Source organism: Eleutherodactylus coqui, chromosome 4, assembly GCF_035609145.1.
Source record: "Eleutherodactylus coqui strain aEleCoq1 chromosome 4, aEleCoq1.hap1, whole genome shotgun sequence".
Lineage (NCBI taxonomy): Eukaryota > Metazoa > Chordata > Amphibia > Anura > Eleutherodactylidae > Eleutherodactylus > Eleutherodactylus coqui.
The window spans coordinates 146,564,994-146,580,222 of NC_089840.1; the positions used below are offsets into that span (position 1 = coordinate 146,564,994).

The 15,229-nt window shown below is 44.1% G+C and overlaps 1 protein-coding gene across 4 annotated transcripts in view; it reads right to left on the minus strand.

The window, feature by feature from the left end:
* Window positions 1-15,229, minus strand: part of AMPD2 (adenosine monophosphate deaminase 2) — a 93,080-nt gene that overhangs the window by 58,008 nt on the left and 19,843 nt on the right. Inside the window, exons 1-5 of one of the 4 annotated variants that reach the window (XM_066600263.1) lie at window positions 14,953-15,060; window positions 7,696-7,823; window positions 7,149-7,279; window positions 6,310-6,378; window positions 6,034-6,139 (exon numbers count right to left, since the gene is read on the minus strand). In XM_066600263.1, coding sequence (XP_066456360.1) covers window positions 6,034-6,139; window positions 6,310-6,378; window positions 7,149-7,279; window positions 7,696-7,725 — 336 coding nt within the window. In that variant the 5' untranslated portion in view covers window positions 7,726-7,823; window positions 14,953-15,060. Of the gene's footprint in view, window positions 1-6,033; window positions 6,140-6,309; window positions 6,379-7,148; window positions 7,280-7,695; window positions 7,824-14,773; window positions 14,861-14,952; window positions 15,061-15,229 lie in introns of those variants that run through there. The other 3 variants (XM_066600260.1, XM_066600262.1, XM_066600259.1) reach the window with 3 other exon arrangements.

The following is a 15,229-nucleotide window of genomic DNA, read 5'->3' on the forward strand; positions in this document are numbered from 1 at the left end:
CCAAATTACATGTTTGTACGACACTGGGAAGTTAGAGAATTAGATTAGGTACATTACATAGGGGTGACAATACTTTTGCACTAAGCATTGAATAATCAAGTTGTGACTCCGTTACTTTTCCTATTTAGGACCTAAAGAATGCTCCTGCCAAATTTCATGTTTGTACAACATCGGGAAGTTAGAGAATTAGTGGCTAGTCAGTCAGTCAGTGAGGGCTTTCACCTTTATATATATATATATATATATATATATATATTGACTTCCTAAAAACAATATCCTCCTCTTTAAAGTGTTTTTACAATTACTGGACAGCCCATTTTCAATAGGACCCCCTGTATGAAAATAATAAATAGAGATATATTTACCCCTCCGCAGCTGCCTGGATCCAGCACTGCAGCCTACTGCTGTCCAGCGGTTTACAGTGACAGATGTCTCAGGAAATCATGTGATTGCTGCAGCCAATAAAGGCTGCAGCAACACATTTTTGAACTCCTGGCATCATGGCGCTCAGGATGTGAGCACCGCTGTCAGGAGAAGGAGCTGTGATGCTGCAGCTTCTCATTCGCCGCAGCGGTCACCTGGTTTCCCGAAACATATTCTGCCATATGAATCATTAGGACTACAGCGTACTACAGCGCTGGATCCTGACAGCCACAGTAATTATACTTCTGTTAATTATTTACATAGGGGTTCCTATTGAAAAGCGGTTGTCCACCATTAAGGTTCTATGATATAAGATATATGATGTTTACACTTTTTCTGGGTTACAATTCTCTCATTGTTCAGATGTGTATTACTGTCATCTATGCATTGACTCCTTTGTGACAATAAAATCTTTTTGAACGAAAAGCGGTTGTCCAGTAACCGGAGACCCCCTTTAAAGATTTTGTGAGTGATCAAGTCTGGAAATTCAATGTAGAAGAAACACATTAAAAAAATCAAATTTATTTCACTATCTGGCAAAAAAATTCTACACAACCTCTCCCAGAAAGAATCCCTCCCTACATGGAAAACACAAGCTACACAAAAAAAAATAAATTGACTCCCTAAATATATTTCCCCCATGGGCCCTTCCCAAATGTTAGATGAACAATATGAAACTGTGTGGTATGTTTTGAACCAGGTAATTACAGAGGCCTGATTGTGATGGACACAAGGGGAAGTAAAACCGGGCATCTTTCCATGGTTGTTAGAAATCCGACTTCTTTCTGGAGATACTTCTGTGTTTTACTTGCCAGGAAGGGGTGAATGAGCTGGACAAATGTGGGCGTTTCTTGTCGGGTTTTTTGTATAGCACATACCCATTATATGTAGCGGTCTGAATAAAGTAGACTGATTCTCACTGAAATCAATCAATTCCATTTACTGCGTATTGTGCACACAAATTTTGCGCGTGCAATACGTGGCGCAAATACAGCTATGTGAATCCGCCTTTAATAGGATACTTTTAGCAGGGAGATTAGAGGCCTCAATATATCTGGGCAATTGTAGCATGGTTATCGTTAAAAAGGGTCTTCAAAATGAGTTTGGAACACCACTGCTGCACTATGGAAAGTGTTCGAAGCCTGGTAGGAGAAGGGGGAATTTGTTTCTTTTTTATAAAATCAAACCTGTTAAGTTTATGATTCTAGGCAAACTTGTAGGGATCCATGCCCCAGAACTGCTGGATGTGGACGTTTGTCTAATAAATAGTCTAACAGAGCCATTAGTCTACTGGACAATCACCTCCAGGGCTAGATCACCCACAAATAACTGAAAAAAATCATGGTGGGTAAAATTTCTGACCTCCACATTTATACCTAGAGTCGCTAAAAGCTGTCGTATTCGAGGTATAAAACAAAAACTGCAGGATCCCACATGGCAGGAGGGACTACAACACTGGGCCCTGCTCTCCATAGGAATATTGGGTCCAGTTGCAAATGCGGAATTTGAGTCGTCGCTGCCTACATTTTCTGTGAAGCAGTTTTGGTATCACTTGCAGAACTCCTGACGTATTGAAGGCACAAAATTGCTCATCATTGAACATCTTACAAGACAAAGTAAAAGAGCAAGCACTTTTTTTTGTATTTATTTAAATTTTTTTAGAACAGTATATCAGCCCTAAAAACATAACTGTCGGGATATCTAACTGTATGCCTCTAACAGTACATTACTGACAATACACTACTAACTTTCGTGCGTTTTTAATGAAAATGTTTCAAACATGCGATAAGCCACCTGTACTAATGTGATGCTGCTTAAAAAGCATTACTATAAGAAGAAAAAAATTGAGCCAATGAACAAAGAGTGAAGAAGACCATGCTTCTTTCTGGAAAGGGGGCATTGGGTGATTCAGCGGCACTAATGTATTTTCAGTTTTCACTGACATTGTACAGCAAATCTCTCTCTTTCACAAAACTATAAGGCCGGCTTCACACGGGTGAGATTCTTGTGCAAAATTTGTGAATGGCAAGTGGTGATGAAAAACTGATTTTCAGTTTTTAATGTACTCTTCTGGTAATCACATAAATAAACAGTATATACAAGCAAACCCGCTAAGATGTGTGGACTTTGTTTGAAGTCAAAGGCAGAAACACATACAGAATCCAGCATCCAATAAAATGTCGGCTTTATTAAAGCAAGGTTAAAATCCTATAAGGATAAAGTCAGAGGAACACAGTTTTCTGACATGTTTCGAGCTCTTAGTTCTAGCTTTGAGTTTTTAAATGTACTTTTCCAGTGATCAGGGACCGGTCACAGAATCCTCAGACGGTGCTGCATGCCTTATAGCTGAGAGAAGGGAGTTTTAAGCTCTCTCAGCACTGACATTTTATTCTGACATAGTGTTCTAAAAATGAGATTTTTGCACTTACAGTTTGGACCGCTGGTTTCAACTACTGACACTAAGCAGAAAAAGTATTAGCTCCTCCTACCAGCTAAACTCCTCCTGCAGGCAGCAAGCTAATCAGTGTGTATGCAAGCAGTAGGAGCAGCAGAGTAGGATATGAAAAAGTTACAACAGGTGGTGTAACTTATAAACTATTAAGAACTAAACCATAACAAGTAATAAGAAAAAAGAAGTTCGACAGCAGCACTCTTTGCCAGGTATATATTTACCTATGAAGAAGATTTATAGAGCTTGACAAAGACTGCTGTTGTTCAGTCAAAATGTCACAGTTTTTATGACTCTGAAGAAATAAAGAGACATGCATGGGGATGTAAGTTTTATCTTTTGCACCTGAAGTTTGCTGTCCATCCCTCTCATTCTAAACCATAACAAGTGTGTAATCATGCATAACTCCGGTGAAAATGCTCCAACAAAGAGGGAGATATCAAAGAAGTCCCAAAATAGTTTAAAAAATAATAAGTGGCTGCTGTGTTCCTAAATGAACAAGATGAGAAAAAGATTTTATGGTAAGTACATTATCTCATCTGTGTCATTGGGGGACACAGTTTGGACTGTTGGGACGTTCTAGAGCAGACCCGGGGGCTGGGAAAAATATGCAGTTAGGTAGCCATCTGCAAAATGCACCAACCATAGTCTGGATGACAGGTGCAGTAAATCCCCGATCCCTCAGGATGGCTGCTTCAACCACCAGACCATTTAATGAAATGTGGCTAACCTTGGGTGTAAGAAGGATCAATGCAAAAGTAGATCATCTCAAAGTGGAAGGCGCCACAGACAGTAAACTATGTTGACTAGGTCTGTGTACCATACACGTTGAGGCCAGCCCAGCGCCACGAGTACCACTGAAAGAGCTTTTTGTTTGGTCTTCTTAAGAAGGCGAGGAATGAGTGGGAAGGGGGAAAATATGTAGGGGAACTTGAAGTCTGTCCACTAAATTACGAGAGCATCTACCACCAACGCTTGAGGATCGTTTGACCTGGACACAACAGTTGAAATCTTGCAATTGATTAATTCTGGAGCTCGAGCTTGAGAAAGGCCAAGATGGCCGAAATGTTGCCTGTCTATATGTGATGGAGGAATAAAAATCTTCTCTGTTGATTAAGCACCACTTATGCTGCTGAAGTTTTTTCTCTACATTCCCTGTGGTGTGAGGTTGTGTAATGTCCCTTTCCATCTGAGGAGATTGGCATCTGTGGTCAGCACCAACCACTGTAGTGTCAGGAAGGATCGACATTGGTGAACTAGAAAGGATTCCGGCCACCAGTTGAAGGAGTGAAGATGCATCAAGGGAAATCTGTTTCTTCGATCCAGTGTAAGATTAGCTGAAATGCACTGCTTCGAATGAAGAGACCATTAACCTCAGGACATTTATACAATGTAAAATGGGGATCGAAATTTGTAAGGAGCACACCTGTGTCTGGAATAATTGAAGTTTCTGCAATGGTAGCAGAACACAGGAACTTATTGTGTCGAAGACTAGGCCCAGAGAATCCAGATGTTGAGAAGAAAGAGGACTTGGGGTAGTTGATAATCCACCCGAAACAACAGTGTGTATAGGGTGATGTGGAGACTCTCCAGAGACGCTGAGTGGGAAGGTCCCTTTACTAGGATGTTGTCGGAAAGGGGATAGTAACAATCCCCCTGTATTGTAGAAAGGCTATCACTGCCCCTGCGACTTTTTTGAACACCCATGGACCCATGGCCAGCCCAAATGGGAGAACCACAAACTGGTAGTGTTCTGACCAAAGAGTGAAGCACAAAAAACATTGATGCGTTCTGCAGATGGGCAAATGGAGATGTGCGTCGCTGATGTTGACGGATGCCAGAAATTTGCTTTGTTCCCAGTCCCTGGGTGTCCTGCCAGGGAGAAGGTAGAGAGGTATCCATCTGGTCCCCAGCAGTGGGGATATAACTGCCCCACCATTGTAAAAAGAAAAAGGAAAATTAGCACTGGAGCACCAGGAGAGGAGTACTGAAGAGAGGCTAAACTGAGTCGAAGAGCCGCAAGCAGGTATGATGGGGGATGTAGTAGAGGACCTAGCAAGAGAGGTGGGTGAACTCCCATCCAGTGGTTGAGAGGTTAAGAGTGAAGAGGGGAGAATAGTTACCTCATAGTGAAGTATACTCACCCATCCATAGAGTAACTCCTGTACTCCAGCAGCGTGTGTCAAAGTGATCGCCTACCCTTTGCGGAGAGAGTGCTCTTGCTGAAGGGTGCATGCTATGCCTTGCAGGTCATGGTCAAACTGGTGTTGGACCGTAACTCCTTTTCTTCTCCACACTGTTAGCCCTCCTCCGTGAGGGACCAGGGAGAGTCTAGTGCCTTTTTTGTATTCCCGAAGGTAGTTGTAGAAAAAGGACTGAAGACCGGAAAAAGGAGAGGTCTGCCTCGTACAGGCACCAAGCTAAAACTAATTAGCTTGGTGCTTGCAGGAGGGTATAAGTGGGAGGAGCTAACACTTTTTCTGCTTAGTGTCCACCTCCTAGTGACAGTAGTTATACCCAAGCTACCGTATGTCCTCCAATGACACAGACGAGAAAAGGCGTATTCATTGTAATAAAACCCAGTAGTGACCCCCGTAAAGAGGCGTACTGGCGGTCAATTAAGGGTTAAAATAAAAATAGGAAAAGTGAGTATTGGTTACAAACAATACTATAAGTTACATACTACAAAGTGTAAATATATAAACAGATGAAGTAAAGCATAAGCCGACCATTCAGAGAAGTCAAAAAAGGAAAAACATTGCTTACCACCCACTGCTTGGTTATACTCATACACAGTGAATTTACCATATGTTAAATTTGTACTTTTCACGGCCTGTTGCAAATGTACTAGATTTTTATCTTATATGTATTTGACGGTGGAGCTTTAGGGTAAAACAGCACGGTGTGGCAGGATGCATGTGGCCGTTTCACACCCACACAAGGTGGTGAATGGCTGCACAATTTACTGGCAAAATCATGGGACCATTGGCCAGTATGCATGGGTGAGATTTAGCTGCCTGCTTTCAGCCACACTGTTTCTCATCCTTACAATACGAATCAAAAATTGCTGTGATAATGTATGAAGTGATTAGAACTGTACAAACTTTTTGTACATCTAAACCAGAAAGCCTAAAAAGATCTAATAGTATTGAATAACTTACCCCACACTTTTCATCACCTGCGATGGACACTCTCAGATATTCTCTTTCAAGAAAAGCCTCTTTAGATAAATGATCCACGAAATCTTCATGTTCTTCTTTGTACAACCTGAGAAACATAGAAAAGGAAAGGAAATAGAGCACAAGGGAATGTAATAAGACAAGAAGGAGGGTGTGAAAAGAAAAAGTTACCAACAAGATGAATAAAAGGAGACAGTAAATGGTACATCCAGATCAAGCAGAAGAAACAATGCCAGACAGATAAAAGGAGTGACTCACTGTAAGTCTGAGCTGCTGTCAATTTTCAGAAAATCCTGTTTTGCTCTAAGTAAAATGTCAGGCTCGAGTCTAGAGAGAAATCAACAGAAGATTGGATAGACAGATAGGAAAGAAAGGCAAGGCAAAGTGGAGAATAGTATAAAAGCAAGAAGAAATTATAGGGAAACAAAATGAAAAAAGCAATAGACAACATTAAAAATACTACCAGATAATTGTATCATTTAACAATCTTCCATTTTTTGTACCTTATTGGTTCCAAATAATAATAATCACCTTTATTTCTGTGCATGCATATATACTGTATACCCTGTACTTATTTTGCAGTTGTCGCAATAATTTAAGGGAGAATTCCCATCTGCGCAAGTTATTCTCTATCCATAGGATAGAGTATAACTTACCAACCACTGGAACTCCCACCGACCCAGAGATATCGCCACCAGCACATCCCTGAACTTTGACAGCAGTGGAAACACATGCACGGTCACCGTTCTATTTACACTACTAGAGATATCAGAGTTCCTGTGCTCAGCAATCACCAGTGGCCCCATTGAAGCGAATGGTGTGGCATGTGTGTTCACTATTGTCAGAGTTTTGGGACACGTAGCACAAACCCCCATCAATCGGCAAATTATCCCCTAACCTAAGGATAGATAATAACTTGCAAAGATGGGAATACCGCTTTAATCTGTTTATTTTTTTTCTCTATACTTACTTTTTTTATTTTTAACAGCTATCTACTTATATTTGGTTGCCTTAGGTACTCCAACTTTATTTGTAGCCTATATCGCCTAGGTTTGTTAAAGTTTAGCATTTTACTGGCTCACTTTTTGTTGCCTTACTTGATATCTTGACTTATTTGTCGTTCTAGACGCTGTCTCCTTTCCTCAAGCTTCTCAATGGGACTTTCCTCTGGAAATTCATATGGAGCAGAACGCATTTCACTGTCAGCAAGGGAACGACTGAACAGTTCCTAAAGGAGAGATCAATTAATAATTCATAAATTAAAAGCATAACAGAAGAAATGAATGAATATTAAATGGCTTGTCTCATGAAAATAACCACAGTTCATCTTCCTATTGCATCCATATGCCCTATTAAAGGAATATGGACATCATAGAGAGGGGTCCCCAATTCAGGATCTCCTCTATCAGACAAATCAAGGAGCTACCGTAATTTAAAAAAGTAGCTCCCATTTCAGCAAATTGGAGTTGCTCTTATATTACATGGATGGCCATTCAGTTGCACGGGGACCATGTTCTATGGTCTTTGCCTGGCTGGCTGTGGCTTATTCCAGTAAAATTAGCAGTGTGTTGGGATTGTTGTATGCCGTGTTTCTGATCAGGCAATCCCTTTCATTAAAGAAATAAAATGAAATATTTGTATTACTTCTGCTATTTCTTTGTATTTTCCCTCCATGGATGTTCTTAATTCTCGACTCAATTGCTTTAGACTATGAGGAGTACCAGAGAAAGATTTAGCCGACTGCAGTAGGTGAAGTGGAGATCCCCGAAAATCTGAAAGAGAAGTATTATTATTTTAATACAAAGCTTCATATAATATTGTTATGCTATTCCAATCATACATGTATATTATATGATAAGATCTTAGCACTCAACTGGAAGAAATCCGAAAAATATTTTAAAAATTCTCATCTGCCAGTAAGCCACATTGTAATTGTTTTGGAAATTCTCTTCGGTTTCCTGGTTGGCCTGACAGTAGTTATACAGTCAAGGTCTCATGGTTCAGTAGCAGAACATACTAGCTAGAACTAAAAACCTCTCCAACTGCAGTATTAATGGATTGCACTGCTTAAAAACTCAGTTATTACAATAATGACCATGCTATTTATTTATAATCTGCTTTTTATTTCTTTTGGCTGTCTGTCCACGTGCATTGTAGTATCTTGCGGCGGATCTCCGCCACGGGATACCGCCGCCTGGAAGCAGGAGCCGGCAGACGGCTCTCCGCTGTCAGCCTATCTGACAGATAGGCTGAACATGGAGAATCGCGGCAAATCGCAACTTGCTGCGATTTGCTGGCTGCGAGCAGAGAATCGCAATGATTCACTGCTCGTGGACAGGGTTGAAGCGCTCTTCATAGCAATGCTATGGTGAGCTTTCACTGTGTTCCCTGCGCCTGAATTATCGCCGTGGGGAACACAATGAAAACCGGTCCGTGGACAGGCAGACTTAGAAAGAATATTTTGCAACGCTGTATAGAGGTAGGCACATTCACATCAGTCAATCCCTGTACAGGAACATGCGGTTCCATAACATCAAAATGTAAATGAATGCATTATACATTCCCTTTAGGGCCTCTCTCACATAAACGCTCATAAAAACGTTGCGTTTTTTTTTAAACAGCTTTCTACAGCGCTTTTGTGAGCGTTTACACATAGTTTTACTACATGTTTTGTGCAGTAACAACACAGGCAATGCAAGCCGATGATGTCACCACTTTTTTCCCCTCTTGGTGATAAAGTAAGCAGCCTTAAAAACACTGTAAACTGCTGTTAAAAAAAACGCCGGTGAGAGAGTCCTAATTCATTTATTATTAATGCTGCAAAATTTTTGTGGATTTCAATGGCAAAAAAACATTATGCCCTATTAAGAATAATAGTCCCATCATTTTAGTCTCACATGTGGCCGAGTGTGAACTTAACCCTTTCCAATCCAATTTGTATCCTGGTTTACCTAGGGGGCTTACTCTTTTTCTGCCGTTATACAATGGCGCTATCTGCTGGCTAAAGCCAGTACTGCATGAGGTGACACGTTGGATAGGCTTCGACAGCAGAGAGGCTGGCAATATACAGTAAGAGAACCCCGACGGACGTCTTCCAACATCGGAGCTGTACAGCCTTAAATCATAATGTCTTCAGACGTCAGACAGTGGATTGGAAAGTCTGTGAGCCACGAATGTCACTGGACGGAACATTTACTTATTGGGTTAATACAAATACAAAAGTCCCTAAAGTCACAATATTAATTTGTTCTGGGTTAACCACTCTTATGTGAATAAACTGTAACTTGAGACTAAAACTCTTAAGGCCGGGCTCACACGGCCACAATTTGCTGCGTGCCACCAATCACCATGCATTATCTTGATGTGTATGAGTGCGTAATACGAGCCAAGACGGTACACGCTGCGATTTTTCTTATGCAGGTATTTCACGCAATTCATGTGAGCAGCAAGATGGGAGCTTATGGGAAATCGTTACAGCATATTACACATGCAGATCCCACGAGTGTAATACAATGTGACCATATGCTCGTGTGAGCCCGGCCTAAGGAAAACTAATTATTATTATAAGAAAAGTTACATAGAGCCACCCTCATGGTGCCAAAGCAGCAGCTCATCCTGGCACAGGTAAAGGGCAGCACAGAGCTATTCTGTATAAACAAAATTCATGACAAATAACACCATTCAGTGTGGATTTTAGCTCACTAATAATTTAAAGTGTGCCTAACTTTTCAGAATAAGCCGTCATGTGTACATAAGGAATAACACTATTTCTGGCCATTATGACTTGAATCCTGAATTCTTCAACATTTTCCCCCATGTGCATGTCTAATTCTCAGTTCTCACTAAGCTGCTGGGAGGAGCCTGCTGTAATATTGTCTTCTATACACTGCGCATGGACATACCAGATTATGTTCTCTGTAAGGGCTCATTCACATGGGGGTAAGAGCATTTCAGTCACCTGCCTGCTCTTGCGGGTTATGTGTGCGCAAATACACACCGCATTTGCGCACGCAGAAAAGTACACAATGAATGTCCATGTTTCCTGCATATTTATGCCAACCCATTGTCTTCAATGATCTATTGTGCAAAATATGCACCAAAAACAGGACATATCACATATTTTAACATATAATTAAATATCACATAAAAAAAAAAATACACTCATGTGAACAAAGTTCACGAGTCCCGTTCACTGTGTATGATGCGCGCTGTGTATAATGAACTCCTGACCCTCTGAAAATCATATTCCTGGACCCTCTCCTCCTATGTTACAGGCAACCTCCAAATTTGAGTAACTTTATAATGAGGAGTGCATTGGCCTCTGACACACAATAAGGAACTTATCCCTGTAATGTAAGGAGCTGTACGACCTGCTCACATATACTGACCAAGGACAGGATACAAATCCCCAACACACAGCAGGACTATAAGATCCCAGGGTTATTCACATGTTCCACGTTCAATGTTGTGTACCGTATCCTGTGCAGTAAATAATCTATTGGGGGCCTTTATGTTGGAGAAACAGGACAAAAACTGAAAGCAAGGATGAGATCGCATCGCCACACGATTATAGAAAGAAAGACAGAATTACTCACGGCTGCGCATTGTTCTAGTCACGGGCACAACATAGAACACATGAAAGTCACCATATTAAAAGACAATTTAAAATCACAAAGCCATAGGAGAATTTGGCGTACAAACTTATAACAACTTTAAAAAAAATTTCAACAGAGGCCTAAATTCTTCAAGAGGAGTCATGCATGACTGAGAAGTATGAGAAATCTATAGCACAGATAGCTGGCCTGGTGACCCCCTAACACTAATTCAGGGACCATAAAACTTTCACATCCTTTATCAGTGGACTATTTATTTATTTATTTCTCTACGCATCCTGCTCTGGGAAAACAAACATTTTAAGTGCAAATTAATCACATCATGTCTGTGTCTTGTCATATAAATGTATATATATATATATATATATATATATACCCCTTCAGATCAATTTTATTTTGCCTGAGGAAGAACCCTGAGTAGATTTGAAACCTCACTATAACATCATGTATTTTTGTTTGCCATTAAAAGGTATCATATCTGCAAGATTACGTGGTTTCAATCACATTATGCACCAAAACAGGCCATGCTGTGCTTTTTGGTTTTACAAGCGTGAAAAAGATGCAGGTGTGAGTGGCAAACAGAAATCAATGGGTTTTTAGCAGTGCATAATACTTGGGCTACATACGCTCATGTGAGTAAGCCCTAATTTACGGGCAACAAAGGTAATTCTTACTATAAAACAGCTTGATAAATCTCCCCAGTGTCACTGAGGAAGCAGCAGGGGAGACATAATCTCAGGCATCAGATTATTGGAGTTTTCAATCCATTCAGCCATAAACCAGATGACTGGAAATCCACAGGCTAAAGATCTGACACCCAGGCTGAGCAAGTCAGTGTAAATATAGACACAAAGTAAACTTTGTAATCGCTACAACAAAATCAATTCACTGCAGGAAACCGTTATGAAATGTTAGTATACAAGAGATGATGAGGAATAGTAGAAGGTGGTGCCGCCTGGGCTCGCCAGCAGAGTGTTCTCATTCTCTGACGATACCAACCTGCCGTTGTCTGCGATGTCCCACTTACAGACTACCCCTGTACCCTTGTCTGTGGGGTATTATTGTATCTTGACGCCATCAGGAAGTCCTGGTGGAGCCCAGATTGACAGGGAAGGGGTGACGCCCCCTGTACCTGATAGGCTGCACACCTTGTTGGACAGTAGGTCCTGGAAGGGCACTAAGGCGGCCGTGAGTGGCACAGAGGCGGCGGGCGGCACTCAGTTGACAGCCGCCTGCAGCACTGAAGCAGCGGGCAGCTACCTTTACCTGGCACACAATGGGCCACCATTGGCAGCAGGGGATCAGCAGCCTGCAGCACTGACACCGCGGGCGGACGGCTTTGCTGCCGGCGGAGCACAAGCGCTGAGGCCGCCAGCTGTCACCGGGGAAGTAGGGGGCGCGGATCTCACAGTCCCGGCGGCGGAGCAGAAGCGGTGACGGTGTCATCTGTCAGTAGTGAAACCGCGTCCACGGACCTGACAGTCCCGGCAGCGGAGCAGAAGGGGTGAGGCCGCCAGCTGTGTGCAGGGGAGCGGCTGACACAGAGCTCACAGCCTGGGCAACGAACCACAAGCGTTGAGGGCGGCAACTGTGAGCGGGGGACCTTAGGGTGAGGGTAACATTTCTTCTTTGCCTTACATTATTACATCTTAATGCTGCCATGTTACAGTGGTAACATGGAGGCATTTACAGCTCATAATGTAAGCCTGCAGGAAACGCACATGTCAATCCACACTGTGCTGCTAGGACCTTCCAGCCTTGACCCTATCGGGAGCTGGGGGTGTGAGAGGGGCGTTCCTCCTGTCAAAACCCCTAGCTTTCGGGGGCGTCACGATACTGTAATACCTGTCCCCTCTTACAGACTAACCCTGTGCCCTTGTCTCTAGTGTCCCTTTTACAGCCTAAGGCCCCCTGCACATTTCCGCCCGTGCCCGCCTGCATAGGATTGCAGTACAAAACGCAATTCTATGCAGACGGCCGTGATTTGTCCACGTGAAAATACACGCAGAAAACAAACCGCAGCATGCTCTATTTCTGTGCGGGGCTCGCAGAGGCCAACACAGAAATGTCACTCCCGGCACGCTAGCTCCACTCTGCGCATGCGCCGGCTGGGCGGCAGCTGGCACATCACAGAGCCGGAGCCGCGGGAGAAGGTGAGACCCGCACTGGTCCCTGCAGGGATACGGGTCGGATCCCGCTGCAAGAATTCTCGCAGGGGATCCGACCAGGCCGTCTGCAGGAGGCCTAACCCCGTGCCCTCGTCTTTGGTGTCCCTCTTACAGCCTACTCCTGTTCCCTAGCGTACCTTTTACAAACTACACCTGTGCCCTCGTCTCTGGTGTCCCTTTTACAGCCTACCAGTGTGCCCTTGTCTCTGGTGTCCCTTTTACAGCCTACACCTGTGCCTTTGTTTTTGGTGTCCCTTTTACAGACTACCCCTGTGCTCTCGTTTCTTGTGTACCTTTACAGCCTACGCCTGTGTCCTTGTCTGTAGTGTCTCTCTTACAGCCTACCCCTGTGCCTTAGTCTCTGGTGTCCCTTTTACAGACTACCCCTGTTCCCTAGTACCTGGTGTCCCTTTTACAGACTACATCTGTGTGTTCGTTTTTTGTGTCCCTTTTACAGACTACCCCTGTGTATTTGTTTTTTGTATCCCTCTTACAGCCTACCCCTGTGCCTTCGTCTGTGGTGTCCCTCTTACTGCCTAACCCTGTATCCTAGTCTATAGTTCCCCTCTTACAGCCTACCCTGTGCCCTTGTCTATAGTTCCCCTCTTACAGCCTACCTCTGTGCTCTGGTCTATAGTTCCCCTCTTAAGCCTACCCCTGTGGTCTGGTCTATAGTTCCCCTCTTACAACCTACTCATGTGCCCTGATCTATAGTTCCCCTCTTAGAGCCTACCCTGTGCTCTCTGGTCTATAGTTCCCCTCTTAAGCCTACCCCTGTGCTCTGGTCTATAGTTCCCCACTTACAGCCTACCCTGTGCTCTGGTCTATAGTTCCCCACTTACAGCCTACCCCTGTGCTCGGGTCTATAGTTCCCCACTTACAGCCTACCCCTGTCCTCTGGTCTATAGTTCCCCACTTACAGCCTACCCCTGTGCTCTGGTCTATAGTTCCCCACTTACAGCCTACCCCTGTGCTCTGGTCTATAGTTCCCCACTTACAGCCTACCCTGTGCTCTGGTCTATAGTTCCCCTCTTACAGCCTACTCCTGTGCCCTGATCTATAGTTCCTCACTTACAGCCTACCTTGTCCCCAGGTCTATAGTTCCCCTCTTACGCCTACCTTGTCCCCAGGTCTATAGTTCCCCTCTTACAGCCTACCCCTGTGCTCTGGTCTATAGTTCCCCTCTTACAGCCTACCCCTGTGCTCTGGTCTATAGTTCCCCACTTACACCCTACCCCTTGTGCTCTGGTCTATAGCTCCCCTCTTAAAGCCTACCCTGTGCCCTGGTCTATAGTTACCCTCTTACAGCCTACCCCTGTGCTCTGGTCTATAGTTCCCCTCTTACAGCCTACTCCTGTGCTCTGGTCTATAGTTCCTCTCTTACAGCCTACTCCTGTGCCCTGGTCTATAGTTACCCTCTTACAGCCTACCCCTGTGCTCTGGTCTATAGTTCCCCTCTTACAGCCTACTCCTGTGCCCTGATCTATAGTTCCCCACTTACAGCCTACTTTGTCCCCAGGTCTATAGTTTCCCTCTTACGCCTGCCTTGTCCCCAGGTCTATAGTTCCCCTCTTACAGCCTACCCCTGTGCTCTGGTCTATAGTTCCCCTCTTACAGCCTACCCCTATGCTCTGGTCTATAGTTCCCCACCTACAGCCTACCCCTGTGCTCTGGTCTATAGTTCCCCACCTACAGCCTACCCCGATGCCGTTACCTTCCTGCTCTTCAGTAATACATCATGATGATGTGTTCGCAGTTTCCTGCTCTACTCGGGTGGTTTCCTGTACATGATCTTATTACAGATGGGCCCGGTTGTGCTCACTTCACTACCAGCCGCTTTACCTCTACGGGGAGATGTTTCTGGCTACCTGCGACACTTATGACTCCAGCAACTCGCTGCACCTCCCTCCTGTCCAGCATACAGCGCCCCTGTCCACTCACTTTCTGCTCCCATCACGCTTCTCCAGTGTGTCACTGTCCAACTCTCTCTGTCCTCTGCCTCTCCTCCGTCTCCCTGTATTCGGCTTCCTCCGGTTCTCCTCCCCTTCCATCTGTCCTGTCATCTTCCCTTCACCCCCCACCCCTCCAAGCCCCATCTTCCCCCGGTGCTTAGAACTAACCGTACAGCTGTTCCAGAACTGCTGCATAGAGCCGGCTGTCTCCCCCTCTGCTCAATAAGTCCGTGGAACTGTCCTAGCCGCAGTCCCGAAGGAGCAAGAGGAGTTAAGCGGCTACGACTGTACCAAGTGGTGAGTCAGAGGGGGAAATCCTACATACTAGAAGATCAGCTGCAGAGCTGCTATGTGAGGAAGGGGGAGCTGTCACATAGAAAGGGACAACGCAAGGCTGAGTGCAGAGTGGGCATCGGTGCGGTGCCAGAGACAAGGCGGAAGGGAA